Source organism: Schistocerca serialis, chromosome 3, assembly GCF_023864345.2.
Source record: "Schistocerca serialis cubense isolate TAMUIC-IGC-003099 chromosome 3, iqSchSeri2.2, whole genome shotgun sequence".
Lineage (NCBI taxonomy): Eukaryota > Metazoa > Arthropoda > Insecta > Orthoptera > Acrididae > Schistocerca > Schistocerca serialis.
Genome location: NC_064640.1, coordinates 677,149,779 through 677,176,199, shown reverse-complemented (window position 1 = coordinate 677,176,199; position 26,421 = coordinate 677,149,779). Strand labels below are relative to the sequence as shown.

General features: G+C 40.2%; 1 protein-coding gene across 1 annotated transcript; it reads right to left on the bottom strand.

The window, feature by feature from the left end:
* Positions 1-737: 737 nt before the first annotated feature.
* On the bottom strand, positions 738-26,421 carry LOC126470554 (hepatoma-derived growth factor-related protein 2-like). Its single transcript, XM_050098491.1, has 3 exons — positions 26,264-26,421; positions 17,373-18,321; positions 738-2,445 (listed from the first exon to the last, which is right to left on the bottom strand). Exons 2-3 carry the CDS (start codon positions 18,315-18,317, stop codon positions 1,951-1,953), a joined length of 1,440 nt encoding a protein of 479 aa, XP_049954448.1. The 5' UTR covers positions 18,318-18,321; positions 26,264-26,421; the 3' UTR covers positions 738-1,950.

The window sequence follows — 26,421 nt, the reverse complement described above, 5'->3', positions numbered from 1 at the left end:
TTATTAAGTTTTCAGTGATTAAAATCCAACACTGTTATAACAATATTCTAAAACATACTGACTAGTAAACACAGGTTTTTCTTAAGTTAGTTATTCCTCCAAATGAGGCTGTACAGACAGAAGGTTCCAACTAAAACTAACCCCATGCTGTACACAAGTGGCAAACATCACACATTTGGAACATCCAAGAAGCAGGAGTTATGTCTTCTTAAATAAAATAAAAACACACAGGCTAGTTAGATTCTCTAACTGTTGCCCAGTGGATCACTAACAATTACCCTTACTTAACACATCATCCATGCATGGCTTAGTATTGGTTCAGCAGATGTCAATATCTTCTTCATATAAACATAATGCCATGGTACGTCCAGACATGTACATGTGAGTATTGTAAACACATAATGACAATTTACAGTTACTGAATCACATCTGTGTGTATGTCAAGCTGTTGTGCTAGTATACATAGATATCACTTAGATACTGTAAATTATCAATCTGTGTTTACAATTATCACATACAATATGACAATATGTACATTTATCGACATATCATGCTATTATGCTTCTACAAAGAAGATATTGACATCTGCTAAACCAATACTAAGCCTCTGAAGATAACAAATTAATTTTTCAAAACTGGTGGGGCCTAATGAAAATATATCTGCAACCAACAACTGAATTTAATTCTGAAAAATATTTACTAATTGCTGAAAATTACAGCCATGAATAACATAATACTTTTTTATTAAAAAAAATATTTATTGGCTTCATGTACAACTTTAGCAGCAATATACAGGTACTTTCGTAATAAACATACAATCAATATTGTTACCTGTTGTTTTGTGGAATGGTACATCTAGCTTTGCTTAACAACTCAATACAAATGCCGCCACATAATGTTAATTTAGGGACTTTTGTCTCTTTAACAAGCACCTGTACATCAACACAAAAACAAACACATTTTATCTCTATTGATATCTAGTTTTTACATGAATATATTTGCCTTTGAGCATATGACAAACACATATTTGTATAATCTTCTCAGACATTCTTTGAAACAGAAATATAAAGTACTGAAAAGTGACAACATTACAGTTTCTTTTCCCTCTCTTAAATTTGAAGCTATTCAAAGCATGCTTGAATAAAATTAAGATACACACAGTTTAAACATCTGTAATGTTAACTGAAACATGTAGGAAACTAAAAACAGAAAGCACTGACAACTAGACATCTAAAATCATATAAAATGTTTCATCCTCACAAACTACATGCACAAATAAAATTGAGACATCTTAAGGAAACAATTTTTTTTAAATAAAACTGAGACATTACAAATAACTGAAAAACATTGAAAATCGGGCAAATAAAATCACATGAAGTACTTTATCTTCACAAGCCAGTTATGATTGGACAACTAAAAATCATAAAATGTTTGATCCTCACAAAGCACATGTGTGAACAAAAGTAAAGAACATGTTGCTGAGACATTTTTAAAAATGTAACTGCAACATTAAAAAAATTGCTGAAAAGAATAAAAAAGTATAACTTAAATTCACATGAAATAGATTATAGTCACACACTAGGGAAAACTGGACAGCTAAAAATCACATGAAATGTTCAATTCTCTGAAAACTATGTGCAGGAATACAATTAAGGAACATGCTGCTGAAACAGGTTAAATATAACTGAGATTAGGAATAACTGAGAAGCATAAAAAATTGGGACAACTTAAAATAAATGAAATATTTGACCTCCAGAAGACTAACTACAGAAAATGATTATGATTCTTACAATGATAAAGAAGTCATTAAAAATGGTACGAAACATAACATTTCAGTGTCACCACAAGACACTGACTCATTCTTTTGGCAGATGACTTTGTAACTGTCTTACAATCTGCATTGTTTGTCAACATTTCCTGATATCCATCATACTGAGATAAACACACAAATTATTTGTCCTCAGCATCATCATCTGTATCCTCAGATTTTTCACGATCAAGCTTATCATCTGGAGGTTCTTCCTCTGTACTCTCGTCATTATGTTCATCTCCAAGTGGAGAATCATTATCTGATAAATCACCATTTGAAGGCTCATTTTTCTGATGCTTAGCAGATCTGTTTTTTGTACCAGTGCCATTACTTGCATTAGCTCCAGCAGCTTTTCTGATAAGGCCCAGAGCCATATTGAATGCATAATTTTTCTTATGAGGTGAGCCATATTGACTTTTGTAAAGTTCATATGGAAAAATATGTTCAGCAGAGCAGACACCTCTTTGATCACTAGCATAGAATGTTACATGATACTTTTTCTTCTTTCCAGTTTCATTGGCAAGAGCAGTCACTACAGCTGGCCACGGTGGGTAACCTCTCACCTTCGCAAACACTTGATCACCTCTTTCAAAACTCGTAAAATCATGTTGCTCTCTTGTACGTCGTTTCCGTCCCTAGTGAGAAAGAGAGAGAACAATAATTTAACATGTATCCAATTGAGACATAATTTAAATGACAATGGTAAAGCTATTTTACAAAAATTAAACATTCAGTGTAGCCAACTTCCATCTAATTCAGGGCTCTATTTTAAATCTTTCAATGTCAACAAAAATTTAGTTACAATCCACAATAGAGGCTAAAGACAAAACAAAATGTTGGAAGCACAAGGAATCATGACAAATCTTGCACTGCAGAACTTAAAAAATTTTCCCTAGCACTGATAATAAACCTTTTCTGTCACCAATATATTTCCCCAGAAAACTAAACTATATATCAACAGAACTAAACACACAACTATCACTTTACTGATTTTTAAAACAGGTTTTAGTTTAGTGTGAATTTATAAATAGAAAGAAAAATTTGCCAGTGATACAAGAATCAAAGCTAAAGCTCACTTCCCACAAGTTAAAGTTATAGCCTATTAGAAATAGGGTCTTAGTTGTCTTTTGACACAGATTCTGCAACAGATTTATCAAAATCTCAAACATTATGAAACTACAAACTACATTATGTAACTATGTATTCCAACAAGATGTATTTCTGTTACAATGACAACTGCTTCAATTGCTAATTCACTTACTTCACTGCCCCCCTCCTGTCACCTAAAAAGTAACAATAGTACTAATAATAAATTACATTCATATCCGATTGGCCTCCTCCATAATGATGGCATGTCTTCACTAAATCACAAATTGTGTCCCGTTACTACACTGCTCAGCAAAACTTAAGGACAAGATAGATAAAGTACCAAAATGTATTAACAACTCTGTGGAAATGAAAAAGTGTGGGAGCACGTTGTCACAGACCTCCCAGTTATGCACAGAAAGCTAGGTGTCACATGGCATGAGGTCAGTGTGACTATTTCACCAAATGGGGCTGGCCCCACAACCTAGGAATGGGAGAAGACAGTGTGTGTCAATCAGTGAGCAGTTATGTTGCATTGTGGTGGTGTCCTTCATTACAACATGGCCCAAAGACATCTGGATGACTTCACACAGGGAAGAGTTGTCGGAAAACTAGAATGAGGATTAAGTCTGACAAGTGTAGTCCACAGAGTAGGGTACTACTCGCATCACTGTTTCACATGCACAGGTAGCACTCAGAACCAGTCCAGAAAGGAAACCACACCAAACAGCAGGTTCGACTGCAACAGCATTCAATAGGACTGTAAGATATGCAATATCTCACTCCACATTGGTATGGTGACTGCATGGGAGTAGGCTCTTTGCCCAATGACCAGCAGTACATTGGTGCACCGTTTTCAATGGTGCCAAGAACATAGGGATTGAACTGAGGAGTGGGGTCATGGGGCCTCCTCAGATGAGAGCAGATTCAGGCTGAGTATGAGTCTGGACACACCCGTGTACAGCGAGAGGTGAGAATACGTAATGCACCCAGGAACATTGTTGAATATGGTCACTGGCATAATGACCTCCATATCTTTGAAAACGTATAGTCACTGATCAACATTATTTAGACACTGTACTCCCTCCCCATGTGCAGCTTTTCAGGGGTGCATTCCACCCCAACTTCTGTTTTATGGATGAAAAAGCAAGACTGTTCAAACAGCACAGGTGGAGGACCTCTTGGAAAGAGGTGATATATTGCAAATAGACTGGCCTGCCCGTTCCCCGAGACGTATTGCAGAACATGCACAAATGACCATCCAGCATTTGTCAGCCATGCTTGAGAAGGAATGGAACACCTGACCACAAGAACTCCTTACCAACCTGGTGGCAAACATTGGTGCACACGGTGATCATGCACCCTATTACGCACTGTATCCCACCTGTTCAACTATCCATGAACAATCACAAATTGCAGTGATTTCAGTGTAATTGCTGTCTTTGAATAAGAGTGTCATTTCTGTCCATCTCATTACATACTTCTTTCAGTTACCATCTGTACTTTACTGCAGTATTTCTTTCTACATATGATCCAAGTTTCATTAAGCTATGTTACTTGACAGTGACATCATGCAAAAGTTACTTTTGTCCTCAAGTTTTGCACATCAGTGTATTATCTTTTGTATCACTTACTTATTCTGAATTTCAGTTTATTTGTAAGTTTAACACCTCCTTGCTAGCCATAAACATGTTACTGTCTTTATGTTATTTGTTACAACAGTCACAGCCACCTGTTAAACATGAAGTTATCGAACCCTTCACTTATTCATTTATTCCAATACGAGAAACATGTTTACTTTATCCACAGATCACAATAATCTCATCTTTTCCCCCTTTACCAGCAAGAACTTGACAACAGGAGCACTTCTGTGAAGTTTGGAAGGTAGGAGATGAGGTACTGGTTGAGTTAAAGCTGTGAGGACAGGTTGTGAGTCGTGCTTGGGTAGCTCAGATGGTAGAGCACTTGCCCGCAAAAGGCAAAGGTCCCAAGTTCGAGTTTCGGTCCGGCACACAGCTTTAATCTGCCAGGAAGTTTCTTAACATTAAAATATTTTATTAATGTTGCCCTTATTAGTAAAGCCTTAACCTGATTCTCTCAGAATATACCAGTATCACAGTAGCTCATCCAGTACAACAGTTTAATCAGCGATGATCTAGAAAAATAACTGTTTTCTCAGGGAGTTTCAGGGTATATATATCTTATTATGTGGATCTTAAATGTTACACTATTTGGCAGTAATTTCACTCAGTATTTCAATGAGTCATTATTCTGCTGACAACATGTGATTTATTTCATATACTACTATAAGTTGTGCATCAGCACAACTTCCTGTTAATAGTGTCTTTATTCTTGCTACATTGCCCAAGAACTGAACAACCAAACAGGAAATAATGATTTATCTTCCCAACTGATAAAAATTGCAATAACCATCCCCCAACATTCAGAGTTACTTAGTCATACTGACAAATCTACAGTTGCATGCAAAATTCTGTTCAGATGTAGAAAGATGACTAATTTTGCTGGCAATCTCTTTATTAGAAAACAATTTTGCTACATCTGGCACTGAATCTGTTACTAATTTGTTGACCCAACAGAGAAAACTACTTTACCAGTACCCCACCCAAGAATGTAATAGGTTCCACAGTATGAAGTATTTTTCCTCTTATTTTCTCTATGCAGTGTGTCAGCCTCAATTAAATCTGAGAAAGTAACCATAAAACTTATTAATAATTAACACTGGCCCCAAAACTAAACTTTTAACAACAATATGTTGCCTTAACTCTCCTTGTTCATTTCTTACGAATATTTCTTTCTTTTTATGGGTCTCCATGCTGTATCATCACAAGGTTAGCTTGTTAATTATCCGATTTGGCAATTTTGGTGATAGAGTGGCCACATGCTCTTCCTGTTGCCACCCCTTCACCCTCCCCCAGACATAATTTGTGTACTTATCTGTCTGCATCTAGTGTTATCCCATGTGAATGTGGCACGATGTGAATACAAGTCCAGTAGTCACCTAGTCGGATGTGGGAAATTGCACGAGAACCACATCCAGCCTGGCAAGCCTATCAGCCCTCATTTTTAATTCACTAGGTAGAATCAGTCTGGAGTCAGTGGCGCCTCCATGAATCCTAGAAGTGTCTTGCTAATGGATCATTCCATGTCAGTTCAACCAATTTGAGAAAATGTTCCAGCTGATAGTCTCAGACTTGGCTGAAATTTAGTACACCAATGCTACCAAGTGTGGAACACTCATGTACAAAATTTTAAGTTCCCCTGCCAATTAGTTCCAGAATTATGGCTTGTGAAAGAAGGTGGCGTTACCCAGAAATTGCAACCCGCATCTGGCAATCTATCTTCAGACCCAACTTCAGGTCTTAATAACTTTGGAACTACTACTCACAGTGAAATTTTTACAGCCCAGTAACATCCACTTAGAGAACACACACTATGAATAAAAACACCAACAACATATTTCTGAGGGAAAATAAAAAAATTCCAAAATGTTATTAAAAAAATGTAATACGTTAAAAGGTACATATTGTAGGTGCCCTCTATGCCAAATATAATTCACTCAAAAAGGGTATAAATTTTTTTGTGGTAAGTTTAATGTGGCCTAAACACACACAGAACTCATCATGCCCATGTCAGTCACACAAACAGAGTTACATGATGTCAGTCACACAGAGTTACATGCACACGAAAATACAAAAATTGGAAAAATTACCTGAAAAACATGGATTTTCTAAGTGTTGTAGCACAAAAGGGACAAGTAATATCCAAGCCAAATTTCAAACACTGCATAAGTAGACCATAATATAATATGTGGCAAAATTTCAACTTGTTATTGCAAGGCATTTGTGTACAATAAAAGTTGACAGAGATGTATTTGGTTAAGTTTCTTTTAACACGATTTAGCAAGTAATAGCGATGATGCAGACAGCTTGTTTCAGATAAAGCTGCAGAAATTGTTGGGAACCATTAGGCAACAGAAAGTTGAACAATGACAGTTTTCAGGGACAGAATGAGTCATTGTTAGGCAGGAACAACAAAGGAAACAAGCAACAATTGCAGGTTACTCATGCTTTTAAGATTCTAGTTCTTGTGGAAAGTCAGTATGGATGCAGAAGAATGTACTAGTGGTGCTTTTGTTCAAACAAGTTGCAGTATTGGTAGAGCACAAGCATCTGAATGTCATAAAACAACATACGGAACAAAATGTGGCATTCGCTTTGTACTGTATGATCTGGATGAATCGGACCAAGATTTGTTGCTATGGAGATCTGGGATACACCCTGTGGGCACAAGTAGTACAGTTCCAGGAAACTTAAGTGTTTGTTATCAACATATGAAAGTGTTCCTGGATAAGTATTCTTTCCTACAAAGAAGTTCTTTTGATCAATTTAGGATTCATAAGACGACAGTGAAGTGTAGCCTCAGAGAAATTGATATAAAATCAGTATTGAAAGTGAATCAGTGCATGGGACTTAACATGAAACCAGGACAAAAGTTATGGTCCAGGTGTGTTACACTGCTAAAAAATGAATAATATTCTGATAATTTACATGACAGTGAGGAAGAGTATAAGCCACCTACAACCACAGCGGATTAGCAATTAAATATTTCAGTGACTGCTCTTGGTTTGTCTCCCATCAAGACACACAAAGTTGGGAAAAGAGACAGGCCCAGCTATGGTAGAAGAAAACTACAAGAAGCTCAAATGGAATTAAAACACAAAATAGCTGACACACTAATGGTGGAAGAGGAAGAACTATCTGCTCCAAAGGAACAGAAATCACGCCAGAAATGCTCTGGTTTGGACAAAATTGTGCACGATTTGAAACAAAAAAAAAAAGTGCCAATTCCACATGCCAGAAGAAGTAGCTATTCTTACCCTTGCACCTTCCAGCTGGTCTACTGACTACACTGAAAAGGAATTCAATGTTTCTACATATATGATAAAGCAAGCTAGGAAAATAAAGCAACCCAAGGAGTGCTTCCACAACCTCAGCAGGCTCAGGGTAAGCAATTGAGCTCAGAAATAAAGGTGCTAGTGTCCGAGTTTTATGAAAATAATGACTACAGCCGATTAACGCCTGGAAAAAAAAAAGACTATGTAATGGTGAAAATGGGAAATGTATGTGTACATATGCAAAAATGACTGTTGCTATGCAACATATCAGAACTATATGTAGAATTCAAGGAAGAGTATCCAGATACCAAAGTAGGTTTATCATCTTTTTTTCAATCTTTGGCCAAAATGGGTTGTGCCTGTAAGTGCAAGGGGCACACATATCATCACTTCTCTCCAGCGGACTCCGACAATGTGCAGCTGAGCAGAATGTTCGGTTATAACTATAGGTTCATGCACATGTGTCTTCACAGTGTGTCTGACTCAGGATTCAGAAGCAGAAGCAGCAACATACAACCAGGTTACTATGTTATTGCTGTTTTTGATGACAAATGGTACTTAGGATGTGTTGCAGAGTGCTGTGAAGCAGAAGGTGATGTATTTGTGAACTTCACGGCACCAGCAGGACCAGCAAGATCATTTCATTGGCCACGTTTGGCAGACAGGTGTTGGATTCCTTTTGAACATACCGGGTGATCAGAGAGTCAGTATAAATTTGAAACCTTAATAAATCGCGGAATAATGTAGATAGAGAGGTAAAAATTGACACACTTGCTTGGAATGACATGGGGTTTTACTAGGAAAAAAAAAAAATTGCTAGACACGTGAAAGATCTCGTGTGTGCGTTGTTTGGTGGTGATCGTGTGCTCAGCCGCCACTTTCGTCATGCTTGGCCTCCCAGGTCCCCAGACCTCAGTCTGTGCAATTATTGCCTGAAGTCTCAAGTGTATTGTGATCGACCGACATCTCTAGGGATGCTGAAAGACAACATCCGACGACAATGCCTCACCATAACTCCGGACATGCTTTACAGTGCTGTTCACAACATTATTCCTCAACTACAGCTATTGTTGAGGAATGATGGTGGAAATATTGAGGGTATCATCTTTGCTTTGTCTTACTTTGTTATGTAATTATTGCTATTCTGATCAGATGAAGTGCCATCTGTCGGACATTTTGTGAACTTTTGTATTTTTTTTTTCTTTTTTGTTCTAATAAAACCCCATGTCATTCCAAGCATGTATGTCAATTTGTACGTCTATATCTACATAATTTCGTGATTTATTCAGTTTTCAAATTTATAATGACTTTTTGATCACCCGGTATTCTTATGACAGTTCCAGTTCTTACTACAGTGTCAGGAAGACAGTACAATTTGCCACTCAATGTACAGAGTACAGTAGCTGAAGTGTGGGAGAACTTCTGTTCGAAGCACAATCGACTGGTTTTTAGCATTTTAGGTGCAGTAAACATTAATGATAAGTTGTGTTAATCTGTCTATATACTGTTGCTTAGTGAATAAACAGCTGTGGGAGAGGATAAGAAGAGGCAGAACAGTTTACGATATGTTTTTACAAAATTGTGTTGTGGAACAATGTCCACATCACCAAATACATCTGACAACTTCCATTGTACACAAATGTCTTGCAATAACATGCTGAAATATTGAGATATATATCATTATGGTCTACTTATGCAGTGTGTGAAATTTGGCTTGGTTACCACTTGTTCCTTTTGTGCTACCACACTTTGAAAATACACATTTTTCACATAATTTTTCAAATTTTTGTATTTTCGTATGCATTTAACTCAGTTTTTGTGACTGATATGGGCCTGATGAGTTCTGTGTGTGTTTAGGCCACATTAAGCTTACCACAAAAAAATTTATACCCTTTTTGAGTGAATTATATTTGGCACAGAGGGCATCTACAGTATGTACCTTTTAATGTATTACATTTTTTAATCACATTTTTGAATTTTTTTATTTTACCTCAGAAATATGTTGTTGGTGTTTTGATTTATGGAGTGCGTTCTCTAAATGGATGTTACTGGGTTGTAAAAATTTCACTGGACTGTGTGGAATAGTTCCAAAGTTATTAAGACCTGAAGTTGGGTCTGAAGATAGATTGCCAGATGTGGGGTTGCAATTTCCAGATCATAATTCTGTTGTTGTTGTTGTGGTTGGGGTTGAAGGGACCAAACAACAAGGTCATCAGTCCCTTGTTTCAAATGTGTTCCATTCCGATAGTGTGACATCTCAGAAAAGTCAGAACGATAAAAGGGAAAAGGCTAAAAAATATAAAAGGGTAGTCATGTTGTCAATGGTAAAAACAAAATGAGGTAAGTCAGCAAGAGAGCGAACCCAACGCTATTCTAAAGGCAGGAAACATCCCACCTCAGAAGCAGCAGAGGCGAGACCACCTGCGACTTAAAGGTGCAACTGCTAAAATGGAGACGTGCGTATCGGAAAAGGAGACTAACGAACCCTAAAAAATGATAAAAACAGAGTAAAATGGGAAGACAAGAGGATCTCGGCCAGGGAGGGGAGTCGGGAATCTCCAAACACGGCTTACAGTGGGAGACACCCCAACACTCACCGCCCTGCCCCAACACCAGAGAGAGATTAAAAACCTTAGAACTGAGAATAAAAACCACTTTCCCGGAGGAAACCGAGAACCAGGTCGACCATCCGGGAATCGTCAGCCAACATCAAAGGTAAAAGTGCAGGGGAGTCTGTACTTAGCACGCAGAGGCAAAAGAAGGGGGCAGTCAACCAAAATGTGAGCTACTGACTGGAAGGCTCCACAACCACAAAGTGGGGGTGGCTCATAGCGCAAAAGAAAACCATGGGTCAACCTGGTATGGCCAATGCGGAGACAACACAGTGTGGTCGAGTCCTTTCGGGAGAGGCGAAAGGAAGAATGCCACGGGCCTGGTGTCACCTTAATCGCATGAAGTTTATTATACAGGGAAGTAGCCTCCCAAGAGTTGGCCCATGATTGTGCGAAGTGGGATTTGATGTGAAATCGTAAATCCGCTGCAGGAGGGGTTACAGAAAACGGGGGGTAAGTGACGGCTCCCCCACCCAAACGGTCAGCGAACTCATTACCCGGGATATCCACATGGCCAGGGACCCAAAGGAAGTCAATGAAACAAGCAGCACAGTGAATATCAGCGAGATGGTCATGGATGGCAGAGACCAAGGGATGGTGCGAAACACACCGGTCAATAGCCAAAAGGCCACTCATTGAATCCGTACATAACGAAACGCGGTTGTGTTGGGACTGTTTAATAAAGGTAAGGGCCTGGGGAATTGCCATCAATTTCGCAGTAAACACCCCACATGTAGGTGGCAGCAGATGATTTTCCGTTCCAACAGAGGACATGAAAGCATATCCCACATGATCAGCAGATTTAGAGCCACCAGTGTAAAAAACAACAGCAATCATGTCAAAGAGACGCAAGGCAGAGCCCAACCGGTAAACCCGTCCGAGAGCAGGAATCAGGTGGGCGACATCCATGGTCTTGGAACAGGATAGAATAGGAAGGATGAGTGGGAGAGGAACGGACAGTGAGTGCATAAGACACCAGAAGCTGGGACCGCTGAACAGAAAGGGGGGGGGGGGGCTTACCACAAAAAAATTTATACCCTTTTTGAGTGAATTATATTTGGCACAGAGGGAACCTACAGTATGTACCTTTTAATGTATTACATTTTTTAATCACATTTTTGAATTTTTTTATTTTACCTCAGAAATATGTTGTTGGTGTTTTGATTTATGGAGTGCGTTTTCGTAAATTCAATGTCCTTCGCTTCCTTGCCCACTCCTCTTGGGACCAGGACGCTTCAACCAGGAGACTATCAACAGGGCTAGTAGGGAAGGCAGGCACCGGTGGCCAAACGATTACCACGATGGTGGGCTGGATCCAGCACGTGCAGTGTGGAAGGAGCAGCCAAACCATAAACTTGAGAACCATAGTCCAAGCGCGACAGAACTAAAGCACGATAAAGACAGAGAAGGAGGGAGCGGTCCGCACCCCAAGAGGAGTGGGCAAGGAAGCGAAGGACATTGAATTTACGAAAACATCCCACCTTCAGAAGTCTGATATGGGGCAGCCAAGTGAGCTTGGTGTCGAAAAGAAGACCCACGGCGACAGAAGTGGACCACCCACGATTTTAAAGAAGAGAACAGAAACCCGTGTGAGAGGGTCCATGCAGAGGCACACCGTATAGCTCCCTGGAGCTGCCGCTCTGCAGACGCCATCGAAGAGGAACTAACCCAAATGCAGAAATCATCCACATACAGGGCAGGGGCGACAAAAGGACCAACAGAGGCCACAAGTCCATCGTTAGCAATGAGGAAAAGAAGTACACTCAAGACAGAACCCTGCGGGATGCCAGTCTCCTGGGTCCGTAGAGAACTAAAAACAGTACCAACCCGAACACTGAATGAGCGATGGAACAGGAACTGGCGGATAAAAATCGGGAGTGGGCCCCGAAGAACCCACTGATGAAGTGTAAGAAAGACGTGATGGCACCAGGCCGTGTCATAGGCCTTGCGAAGGTCAAAAAATACTGCAACCAAATTGCAGCACTGGGAAAAAGCCTGCTGAACTGCGAATTCCAAGCGAAGTAAATGATCGATCGGAGACCGTCCCTCTCGGAAGCCACACTGGTAAGGGGACAATAGATCCCGAGATTCGAGGACCCAATCGAGCCGACGGGCTCAAGTAACTTGCAAAAAACATTGGTCAAACTAAGTGGCCGATAGCTGTCAACAAATAGGGGGTTCTTACCAGGCTTAAGGACAGGAACCACAATGCTATCCCTCCACTGAGAAGGGAAGTCATCCTGGAGCCAGATACGGTTAAACAACTGGAGAAGATGTTGAGATGTTGAAGCAGTTGGTTATGAATGTAGTCTGTGCCAGGGGCTGTATCATGGAGAACTGAGATGTTGAAGCAGTTGGTTATGAATGTAGTCTGGGCCAGGGGCTGTATCATGAGAAGAAGAAAGTGCAGAAAGAAATTCCCATTCAGTAAAAGGTTCGTTGTAAGATTCTGACAGACAAGGGGTAAAACATAAGGTGGAAGTTTCGGCCCGCTGTTTCCAGTGAAGGAAAGCAGCCGGATGGGAGGCTGATGCTGATGCCATTGCAAAATGGGTCGCAAGATGTTCCGCAAGAATCAACGGGTCCGTACAAAGGCCACCTGGGAGGCGAAGGCCTAGGAGGGTGGAGTGCCGATGGCAACCTTGGAGAGAGCGAAGTGTAGCCCATACTTGTGACAGAGGGACAGTAGAAGCGAGGGAAGAAACAAATTGTTCCCAACATATCCGTTTGCTCTGTTTGATTAAATAACGGGCTTTAGCGCGAAGGCGTTTTAAGGTAATAAGGCTGGCAATGGATGGGTGCCTCTTAAGGTGTTGCAAAGCTCGACAGCGATCACGGATGGCAATGGCCGTACTCCACCATGAGACTTACTGGCGACGAAATGGTCCAGATGAGCGTGGTACAGCAAGGCTAGCAGTGCAAACAATCGCGTCAGACACGTCACGTAGGACGTCATCAATACAACCCGACAAAGAGGGAGAAAACACGACCTGTGCAGTGTATAGAGGCCAATCGGCGCGTTGGAAAGACCAACGAGGTAACCTGTCCATCGGGGAGCGGGAAGTGAGAGAGAGAGAATCAATGGGAAAAGGTCACTTATCACAAAGGTCGTCGTGTGGCAACCAGTGTAATGAAGTGAGGAGAGAGGGAGAAGAAAGAGAAAGATCAATGGCAGAAAAGGTACCATGACCAGCACTGAAATGAGTAGGGGAGCCATCATTAAGAAGGCACAAGTCGTGGTCTGCAATAAACTGGTCTATGAGAAGACCTCATCTAGATGCAAATGCACTGCCCCACTAGGGATGATGAGCATTAAAATCCCTGAGAAGGAGGAAGGGAGGAGGAAGTTGCTGGAGAAGGGCAGTTAAGGCAGCAGGTGTAAGAGTCCTGTCAGGGGAGAGATAAAGATTGCAAACCATGACCTCAAAATCCAGGTGGACCCTAACAGCAACCGCTTCCAATGTAGTTTGAAGAGGAATCCACGTGCTAGCAATGTTTCTACGGACCAACATACAAACGCCACCAGAAGCCCGCAGGGGTCCGACCCGATTTCAACAGAAAACATGGAACCCACAGAGGGTCAGTGAGTGATCATCAGTAAAATGAGATTCCTGCAGAACCACACAAGCTGCAGAGTAGGACGAAATAAGGGATTTCAATTCCGGAAAGTGACGGTAGTATCCATTACAATTCCATTGGATAATCACAGAACGATGATTTAAATGGGGGTTGAACAGGCTAATGTGAGTCATACCGCTGGGTCACCACCCGTCACCGACAAGGAGTGGGTGACATCCATGAACGACAGGTCAGAATCTGGTTGTGAAGCCGGGGATGGGACCTCTGGTGACACCAGAGGCTCTTTGTCCTGCGACTTATGTTTCTTCTTCTTTTCTGGTTGAGATCGAGGAAGGCTGTGTGGCATACAGCTGCAGCAAGATCGAGAACAGAAAGAGATTGGGCGACCTGGGCGCCGACAGACCGCGGTTCTCGCAGTCGTCGCGCAGCAACAGACCTTTGGCCTGGAAGGGGCCGGAAAGGGACATACCGACATCCCAGGAGGGGCGCCCTTGACCGCAGACGCCAAAGGAGTGGGACACTTCTCCGGCTGGGGAGGGGGAGTAGCGCCCAGAGGTGTGGAAGCCGCAGGGGAGGGGGGGGGAGACGGGTACGGGACTGGGGTACAGAAGGGGTGAAGATTTAACTAAAGCATAATTGGACGTCATGGACACATGGTGAAGACGTGTATACTTCTTACGAGCCTCTGTGTAGGTTAAACGATCAAGAGACTTATACTGCTGTATCTTCTTTTCCTTCTTATATACTGGGAAATCTGGTGAACGTGGAGAATGATTGCCATGACAATTAACAGACACAGGAGGGGGAACACAGGGACTCCCTTCATGGAGTGGACGTCTTCAGTCACCACAGAGAGGGGCCTGCGAACAGCGGGAAGATGTGTCCAAAACGCAAGCACTTAAAACACCTCATAGGAGGTGGGATGTACGGCTTCAAATCACATCGATAAACCATAATCTTTACTTTCTCAGGGAGGGTATCCCCTTCAAAGGCCAGGATAAAGGCACCAGTATCAATGCGATTGTCCTTAGGACCCTTCTGAATACACCGAACAAAGTGAACACCCCGCCGTCTGAGATTGTCCCGAAGTTCCTCATCAGTTTGAAGGATGAGGGCCCTGTGAAAAATCCCACCTTGAACCATATTTGGAGACTGGTGGGGGGTAATGGACACAGGAATTGTGCCAAGATGGGTACAGGCACGAAGGGCCGCAGACTGGGCAGCTGAAGCAGTTTTGATCAGCAACAAACCCGACCACATCTTGCTCAGGGAGTCCACTTTGCCAAACTTGTCTTCAGTGTGCTCCACAAAGAATAAAGGTTTGGTATTGGCAAAATAATCCCCATCAGTCCTGGTGCAAACCAGATAGTGGGGGGAAAGGCTTTGCCCCTAGCCGACGGGCCTGACCCTCTTCCCAGAGGATAGCCATGGAAGGGCCGAAGGGGCAGGAGAAGCAGCACTAGAAGAATCAGTTCCACGCAGAGAGACGGCTGCAGAAGAACGGCCAGAGTTCTGGACCCGTATGCGTTTCATTTGCATAGCATCCGTCCTGATACCACCCACTCCGATCAGGGGCTCTCCTCACGGGCACCACCCAGCCACAGCAAGGGCCGTCTGGTACAGCGGCCATTGTCGGGAGTTCCGATGCTCCAGGATGACGAGCAACCACTCCAAGGCTTGCATGAGGAGGTCACAGCTCAGGTATCAGAAGTGTGATCCCTGTGTGTTCAGGGGGCTCAACCAAAAGGGTACATAGCGACCCCACCACATGGGCTGGTTATCGTGCTGGCTATGCACCCTAGCATCAGACGACGACATGAAAGAAAAGGCGGAATGTACTAGGAGGGCACACGTCAGAGACACTAGGTAAGGTGCTCTTCCCCAAATGGCTCACACTACGGTAGAGAAATTTAGTAATGGAGGTCAAACCCCAGAGGGGGACCAGGGAGTGCCAAAAGGAGGTGATTACACAACAAAGCTAAATTGCAAAACCAACATTACCAGGAGGATAGCGGGGGGCAACATAAGCAAGGACACCAAAAGAGGGAGAGGAGAGGGCGAGGGGGAAGGAGCAAGGAGAGGAAAGGAGGGGAAGGGGAAGGAAATGCAGCCCTGGAAAGAAGGAAGGCTGCAATAGCTCGAGGGCCCATGCTTGCCACGCACGTATCCACAAAAGAGTTGTGGAGGGGGGGGGTCACAATTCTGGAACTAATTGGCAGGGGAAACTAATACTTTGTACACGAGTGTTCCACACATGGTAGAATTAGTGTAAAGAATTTCAGTCAAATCTGAGACTATGAGCTGGAGCCCCTGGTTGAACTGACATGGAATGACCCTAATGTGTTTGGCTATTTGGGTGGATTATTTATTTCTCTTATTAATGAAACAAAAATTTCCAGACTAATTATCAGCATTGGAAGACATTCAAAGTCAATTGTGCAGCTACAGAAAAATTTTATCAGAAGCTAAGCAAGAGGGAAAAAAAAGAAGGAATGTCACAATAGCAAAATGTAACAAGCCGGCTGCAGTAGTCATAGCCTAATAAACATTAACAAATACAGACTTCATAAAATATGCAATGAACATTCAAGACAACTAGAAATCAAACTAGTATTTTAAGCATAAAACTATGACAAGCTTTCAGAACTTTGTCTCTTAATGTGAAAGATACATGGTCACGTGTCCATCATCTCCCTTTACTAATTGTTTTCCTTCAGTCATCTTTTGCCTCCCCTTCAGAGTATCTGTTACATATTGGTTGCTTTCATTTATCCTTTTCTTTTTTGTTAATTTCATTTTGCCGACCTCTTCGCGTAGACACTATTTTTTTCCTCATCTTTTCTTTCCAGCTACATTGTATAATGTAAATATTGCCAACACTTATCTTTAATACACTGACTATCTACCTACCCACCTACCTACCTACCCACCCACCCACCCACCTACATTTCCTTCTCAGTACTCTACTATTAGCTGTTCCAAACCAGTGTTACTTTCATACCCCAATCTGTAGCTTTCCTCTCATCTAGTTACTACTCCATAAATTAGTAGTCATTTCCAAGATTCTAGAGAGACCTCCAAAAAACTTTTGGGCACCTCGTACAGATTCAGCATTACCCAAAATATATAATTTACATCCTTTTTGACTGACCACATGTTAGCTGTACTGTCAGTCTTTCTGTTTTAGCTTTTGCAATCACATTCTTCACTTTTAGCATGAATTTCCCCTGCCCGATTCATCCCAGACACTTACTTCTACCACCTCCTCCTTACATTCCACATATAACTACACATTTTTAGTTTAGGATTTTACTTACACTTAACCTGCTGCTAATTTTGTGGAAGTGTTATTGCCTAGAATTTTACTTACACGTAACCTGCTGCTACCCTTTGCTGAAGAGTTATTGCCTATCCCAGGATCGTTATCTGGTAGAGCATTGTCTTCATTTTGCTCATTCTCTTTATTAACTTTCTGTTTTCTCCCCTTGGGCTGATTTTCCTGTCTCTCTTTGTTAGTTTCGCGTTTACCACCCTTTGGAGCAGTCTTCTTCTGTCGTACCTGTCCTGTACTCTTGTCGATTTTACCCCTTGTTGTTTCTCTATCAGTAACACGTCCAAAGGCCTTTGCTTTTTCAAAATGAATAGCTGGATTCTCTCCAAAAGCAGTTTTTGGTCGAAATGTGTTTTTCATTGGCTTAGACATTTTTCTTTTCTTACTTGATTTCATATTCTCTTTCTTTTTGTCTGGTGAACTGTCACCAGCTTCATCCAACACATCAGCTTCTTTATTGTTGCCTTTATCAGGAGAGTCCATGTTGTCAGGCTTCTTAGGGGCCTTTTGCTTCTGGGAATTGGTACGTACAGAGTGCTCAGAACTTTCAGAAACACCCCTACGTCTCTTATTATCTTTGCTGGAATCTGAGTTAGCTTCTTCCTCAAGAGCACGCTTCCTTGTATGCTTCTGTATTTCTTCAACATCTGCCTGAACAGCAGACATCTTTTCAGCTAAGGAATATTTTGCGAAGTGTGGTATGTCACTCTCAATTAACTCCAGGGCACGGTTAAAATACGGCTTCTTAGTAGGTTTGCCATATTTATCTTTGTAAAGATCATATGGATACATATCCTCTGGCTTACAAAGAGCATTTTCATTTGTGTAGTAAAATATTACATGGTATTTCACTTTGTTCTTGGCAACCTTTTCTTCATTAACAACATAGGCTGGCCATGGAGGGTAACCTTTAACTTTAGCAAAGACCCTATCTCCAACAGTAAATGTCCGAACGGCTTTCTCCTTTTCTTTTTCCTGACCCATTTGTCTGAAAGAAAGAAAGAAAACAAAAGGTTACCATTTAAAAGAGTAGCACATAAACTAAATGTAAAGCACACAGTTTGATATTGACTAGAAAAAAGCTGTGTAAGCTAAGCTACAGCAACTACTCCACAGCATATGCCTAGAAAAATATTCTGCCATTATTTCTTTCCTGAACAGTGGTCACATAACAAAAGCACTGTAACTACACGACAATTACCTGATGTCAAACTTCAAGTACACACATTAAGTATACTCAGTCAGCCCAATGTGTAGAGATGAAAAAGGAAGATTAAAAGTTAACATCCTGTCACTGATGAGGTCATTAGACACAGAGCACAAGCTCTAACTTGGGGTAGTACAAGGACTTCTGCTAACTAGTCTTAAAAGGAACCTACCCAGCATATGCCTTAGGTAATTTAAGGTAACCACAGAAAACTTGTAACAGGATGACCTGACAAGAATTTTTACAGCAGTCCTCCCAAATAGGAGTCCAATGCCTTACCACTGTTCCATCAAAAATTGGTTCCTGCCATGAGTAAAAAGATTACACTGCCTTCCAATCAAACTTCACAAAATTACCTACAAAATCTGATGGCTGTTACACACACACACACACACACACACACACACACACACACACACACACACACACACACACAAAAGCAGCACTTTACTGTCTTCCATCACTACCTTGCCACCCTTCCCCTTCACAGTTCCCGCCCCCAAGATCCAGATTGCTTCTCCCGTCATGCACAGTTGCTGGCAGCCTGGCCTCCGTGGCCAGAGAGAGTAGTCATGTCTGTGCGAGTTGTGCTTAGGTGAATGTTTGTGTTGTCTACTTTAGAAAAAGGCCTTTTGGTAAAAAGTTCACATGTTTAGCAGTCTTTTTGGTGTGCCTATATGTGACTCAACATATCCTCTATACGGTGAGTAGCAGTCTATCCTTTTCATAATACTCGAACACTCAATTATTGATAAAATTATTTAATCGGATAGATAAAAATATCCAGTCACCAAGCGGTGGCAGGACACACACATAACAGACTGTTATGATATAGGCAAACACTCTTCAGGCAGAAGGGTTTCCCAAAATCTATTTCCCTAGACCTCTCCAGCCTTTTACTTCACTCTTCAACCCTTCTGGCTGAAAAAGGAGCAACTTGCTTCAAAAGCTTGCCTATCACAACAGGCTTTTATGTGCGTTTGTTCTGCTGCTGCTTGGTGGGTAGATTTTTGATCTTTTCATAATACTGTCATTATTCCATCTTTGATTTTACATTATTTGATATAGGGAGACCTAATATATATGGAAGAAACAATGTGTCTAATGGCTTACATGCCCTGTTATCATAGTTGAAACTGAGTGCAAGAAAGAAAACTAATCTGCATTTCACAGCACAGCATTTGCTTTCTCACAGTGGGAGTCAATACAAAATCTGCACATTGTTGTTTAAAAAATGTACAGCATATGCACATCTGAATGTTTATTTGTGTATCACTCAAAAACTTGAAGTAAATTGGTCAAGAACTTTGAGGTTTTTGGTAACAGTGTAAAACGACTTATCTTTATACAGTAGTATAGATGATATGACAAGGAGTACAATAATCAGATAAGAAGCTAAAAGCATAAATGAGAAGATTAAGCAGTATAGTAATAAATGGAGAGGCCATGTCACCAGAAGGAATGTAAATAGACCACCTAAATAGTAATAAATTATTGACAAACGAGGAAAAAATCAATCTGTACACAAAGCAAGAGGTGGGGAAATCAAACCAACAAGACAAGCACCGTGGTGGGGGTGGGTGGGGGGGGGGGGGGGGGAAGAGGACGTAACAGGCTAATTTCCAATAATTGAGGAAAAAAAAGAAAAAGTGAATTAATTTAAATTTTTTGATCACTGTGGAGTACATGAGTAATACATTATTTGGCACCACTTGGAAGCTCAGTCAACTGTTGTTTATAGAAGTGGGCAAAACCAAGCTATATCACCTGTTGGCAGACCACTCCATGTTATCAAAGACTAGGCTGAGGCACAGCTATACACTATGTGGCAATGCTGTAGTGCCATATGGCATATCTCAACACGTTATTTTAATCAAATATAGTATGACATTTGACACAGCTGCTACCTAAAGTCTGTAACAAAGATTTGTTATCTTGACAGTTTTTTGGAGACCAACTGCAATGAGAAAAACCTCTGTGTGGTTTTGATACACAGATCACTACTTAACAGTTTAAAAATAGAAATTTTTATTTCATTTGTATTTACTCACTATTTTATATTTTTGCCACATGGCGCCAACAAGCATATGGCAACATACTCCTCGGACGATTCACAATACATACAAATACTTATATGTACAAACTGTTTTATGAAAGAGAGACCCAGGTTCCCTCCAGTGTACACAATGTTCAAATAAATCACAGGAATGCAGCCTGTTGTCATCGCCAACACAGTCTGACATATGCACACCATGTCATTTTCCAGGCAAAACTGTACAAGAGAATTTGAAACCTTTGTTTGTAGAGCAATCCCAGGGGGGGGGGGGGGGGGGGGAGGGGCATAAAACACACACACACACACACACACACACACACACACACACACACACACACACACACACACACACACACACACAGAGAGAGAGAGAGAGAGAGAGAGAGAGGCAGGATTATTTTCTACTCATGGAGTATACTAAATGCGATTAACACATTTCACTGATGACAAAACAAAATTGTGTGTGTTCATGTGGCAGAAAATACACAGTACGCAAGCAGCAACCTAAACGAATGGGAGACTATTCAGAATGAGACATATTTGGCTAAAATATCACACTTCCCACAGAAGGGAATGCTACAGTAATCACTTTGTAGAAGAATCTGTCTATCAAATATTGGTGGTTTACACTTCGATTTCAAAGTATTTTTGGTCCAATGTTAAACGCAACAGTACAAGCACAACATGGGAAATTTTTGACTCACTGTAGGAAACCAACACTTTATTGGTATTTGGGCGGTGTTTTGGATGTTGCCATGTTAACAGTACATTTAGGAATACCCTTAAAGAGTAATCAAAGGAGAATTTGGTCTCTAAAATGAATAGTACACTGCAGAAATAAATTTTCCGAAATAATGTTTTTTTTATTTTAAACTTTCGAGAAGAAATTCCCCAGTGTTTCGTCAAACATCATTAAAAGAAGTTAGCAAACCAATGTTACATGGTTTTTCCTTATAAAAACGAGTGAAACATTCTGTTTATATGAATAATAGTATTTTTACTTTTACAGATATATAACGCAAGATCGGAACGTTCGCAAAAGATCGTAAAAAGCAGGATGTGACTAAAAAGACTCTGCATGTTTTCTTGCTTATTGCAATCAAAGAATGGAAACATAAGAACAAACAAGCAATTTAACTCTAGAATTATAAATATTTGGAAATATGTAGGAACAACACAGTGGACAGAATTGTCTAAGCTGGGATGTGCACACACATTCGACAAGGGTTTAGGCTTGGTAACTGTTGCACACATACTCGTTGCACTTTAAACATATGCGTGATGTTTTAGTCCCATTTTGTTCTTTGCAGGGAACCTGAATTCAACACCGCTTTCTATTTCCAGGTTGACCAGCACCTACGCTGAGTGCATGCAAGAGGACAATGGCGCCTCTTAGCTGTTTGCAGGGACCAGCAAGCTCATCTGCTACTCTGAGGATAAAGTCTTGAAATGGAATCATCTTAAGAGTAAGCAACTTAAAAATTGTGTGAACATTGATCACGGCAAGATAAAAAAAGTTATAAAATACACATACAGGCCATTGGTGTGTCAGTTTGAACATTGTAGAGCCTAGTCATTTGGTCAGCTATATTGACTCAACCCTTAGTTTCATTATAAAACTTCAGAGTATCCGAACGATCCTTCTCACAAGGGAACCTCCCCATCGCACCCCCCTCAGATTTAGTTATAAGTTGGCACAGTGGATAGGCCTTGAAAAACTGAACACAGATCAATCGAGAAAACAGGAAGAAGTTGTGTGGAACTATGAAAAAAATCAGTAAAATATACAAACTGAGTAGTCCATTCGAAGATAGGCAACAGCAAGGAGAGTGGGAGTGAAGGAGCGACGTGGTCCCGTGGTTAGCGAGAGCAGCTACAGAACGAGAGGTCGTAGGTTCAAGTCTTCCCTCGAGTGAAAAAGTTTAATTTTTTATTTTCAGTTTATGTGACAAACTCTTATGTTTTCATCACTTTTTTGGGGGTGATTATCACATCCACAAGAAACCCTAAATTGGGCAAGGTAGAAGAATCTTTTTACCCATTCGCTAAGTGTACAAACTTCTCCAATTCGTAAGTGTGTACTGCCAATTAGACACCAATCACTAAGCCTTTTACAAAACAATTCGTTCTATACCCATTAGAAAACATATGCTGTGCTAAGAAAACAGCTGCTCAGACATAATGCAAGCTGGCGTATTAACATTCTAAATGAAGCTGTTATAAGGGGCAGAATTCTCTCAAGTGTGTAAAAAACTGAAGTCTAGAGGGGCACAGAAGAAGAAAAATTTCTTTTGTGAAAGTGGTCTATATTGAGGCAAAATGAGATTCTCTATCCTACATCCCCCAGAATCTTTGTTAAGATGACAGGCTGATCTGTAATGTGGCCCCAAGGTCTTTGTTAGGTCAAATAGTTATAATTTGGGTGCCAGTAGGTAACTAACGGAAATGAGTGCCAAACACAGAGGTTGTGGTGACAGATTTATGTATAGTATAGTCTAATTGTTACATTTGTGCCATATTTAATCCACTTTCCACTATAAAAACTAAAACTGCACTTTGAGTTCAGAAAACATGTAATACACAATGGAAAAATCTCAGACAAGTCTTTTGATGCACATTATGCAGACTCGTCATACATGAACTACGAAAAATGACAGCGGGCTCCATAACATAACTTTTACCAAATACATCACCAATATGAAACTGAGAAGGAAATTCATGAAAGTGTAAGGGAGGAGCATAGTATGTCAACATACGGAAGGAAAGATAAAGGAAAATTCAGAGGAAAACTAGAAACATGAAAATGTGTTGCTACTAAAGAAAATTAAAAAATATGTGAGGAGATAAGATACAAAATGTAGAGGTATTGTGAAGTAGAGATACATGTCTATGAAGACACCGTAACCCGAGATGAGACACATCAGTGTGATATTTATTTTGCTGTGCAGAGGCAGTTCAGATTGTTGAAATTCTGAATAAACTGGCAGGTGTCAAAACACTCTGAAGACTGACTAGTTTACAAATAAATGTAGAAACAATTCTCTGCTGATACTGCCCATCACTTTATAATGTGCAACAACCTACCATACAGTTCAAAGTGTCTACTTAGTGACTATAATTCGACCACAATATTATTACACCTTGAGGTCACGGAGCTTCAGTAGCATATCACAACTCAAGACATAGTCAGTGTTGATAGTACATGCACAACAAGCCTGAAAGCACTGACAGTGTGAAGCATTTTTCTGAATCACTGTACTCCGCGATAATACTGCAGCTGACTAGTACTTTGTTCTAAAAGCTCATTATTTTGCATTGCAACAGGTATTCCTTAAGTAATAAAGTCAAGGAAACTGTATTGGGTATCTGGTAGCTAAGTCGTTTCCTTCTGTGTCCAAGGCTTTCCCAGCATAACCGTTTGGAAATAGCTACGAGACCATGAATATCAGCAATATATTCAAAATAAATCATTTTATATCCACAAGTAGAAATAAATTTTATTTGCGCAATAAGTAGGAAAGAAAAACTCTGTGTAAAACATATGGAATAAACACCTGATTTGAGATAAACATTTATAAACACCATAAAAAGTATTACACTCCAAGAATTACATTCCACTTTCGTACAATACAGAGTATTTGTTTGTTGTAAACACCAAGTAAAACTTCTCCAATTCGTAAGTGTGTACTGCCAATTAGACACCAATCACTAAGCCTTTTACAAAACAATTCGTTCTATACCCATTAGAAAACATATGCTGTGCTAAGAAAACAGCTGCTCAGACATAATGCAAGCTGGCGTATTAACATTCTAAATGAAGCTGTTATAAGCAAGTATTTGTGAGGGCTATTGCTGTATCTACTAAGTTTTGCAGTGCACCTTGTTGCATAAAACTTAACATTTATAATTGCAGCAGCACAATGTTCCATGTCAAAAGTATAGAAAGAACTTGCAAAATGGATGAAAGACTGAATACAATACCTAATTAACTGAGACACTGGGAGTTCTCCACCACACTAAACTCAGTTTACAACAGGAGTCACCTTTCCTAATGCCATGAACCAAGTAAGTAACTCAGCTTCCACACCATAAAAAATACCACCTGCCTGTCATTAAGCCAGTCCAGTAAAAAGGAAAAAAATATGTTACCAAAACATCATGTTGCCACTGCAACTCACCTCTAGTATATAAAACACTGTCCATACAAATCTACATAATCAAAAACTATCTAGTCCACAAATCTTAACACTCGTCAATTTTTTTTCCCCAACACACACACCATGCAGTTAATGAGAAAGATCACACAGCACACAGAATCGCCAAATTTTTGATATAGACAAGCTACGTCAATTGGACCAACATATCCACGTATGAAACAAACACACGTATTTTTACAGAGTGTTGCAGTTTACTATTTGCTGTGGCTCCAACTCAATAATTTACTGGTTATGATGTGACAAGCTGACCAGAATCAAATTTTCAGCTTAATTACAAGTTTATGATGAATGTATGAGCTCATGAATCATCAATGACTGAGGCAAAAGTCTTAACTTACTAGAAGAATAAATCTCATGAGCACCTTATTTTCTATATAAGACACTACCAGCAGCCACCTATTAAAAATCAACTTGTGTGTCTCACTTCCTTACATCAAATATCAAAAACAGTTAGCTACATCAACTATGGTGAATGTGTTTGGGTTGCGTATATCATAGCAGGGTTGTCATGATTCTCAGAGTTTGTTTCTATATAATGAAGGTTATTCTAAACTGCAAGCAAAAAGGAGTAAACTAATACAACAATACCCGAAATCTTCCACAAATACCCCAACAAATAATGAAAAACAATGAGTACAACTTATCTCAATCAAAAACAATATACTATTGAAATCAACAGTATCTTACTAGTCCTTTACATTTACCACATGATGATATTTGCCCTAGAGAATGCAATAACCACTAATAAATTGCGATATCACCACTAACATCGGCTGTGGGATGATAATGAAATTAATAACAAAAATAACAAATACGCTCAATGGGTAAACAATAAAGACTGCAATCAACAAATATATATAGCTAGACTAACATCCAAAGCAATGCAAGATGCCGCCATTGTCCACAGTTTCAGAATCCTGCAGTAGTAACTAGGCCCGTAACAATATTCTTTATATGAAATACACACATTATAAACAAACACAACGAATCTATTCATGAATAAAATGATGGAAATCAAAGTTAATTTGCGTTGGTGAATTTATAGCCTTGACACAAAGTTCGCGCCTAAACTATAAACGTGCAAGAAACTTTAACAAACTTGCAAAAGTATACCGCATACATACAAAGAATTTTTCTCTGTGCACTAAGCATCACATGGTATTATAAATATATAAATCCACAACACAGTTTACCATAAGGAGTGCAGCATACAACTAAAAAGTGAATTTCGCGGTACGGACGATAATAATGTAAACATACATAACAACTACTCAGTCCAAATACTTCAGAAAAATAACAAACAAATTAGCTGCCAACCAGCGTTCGATAGTTATAACACCAAACAAAATTTAAACACACCACCAACACTTGACAATTTATAGGTTAAAGGGCCACTATATTCAAATGCCAGAGCATTTTTTACTTATATAAGAGTTTTAAAAAATCCTACCTTTACAAAATATCCGCAATAAAGGCCAACACAATTGCGATCTCAAACACCCTCCAGATAACCACTTCACATTCGACCTGCCAATGGCGCGTCTTAACACAAGACACCCTATGCGAACAACATTAGCGGGTATTTTTCAACTCCTTGGCGTCTGCAAT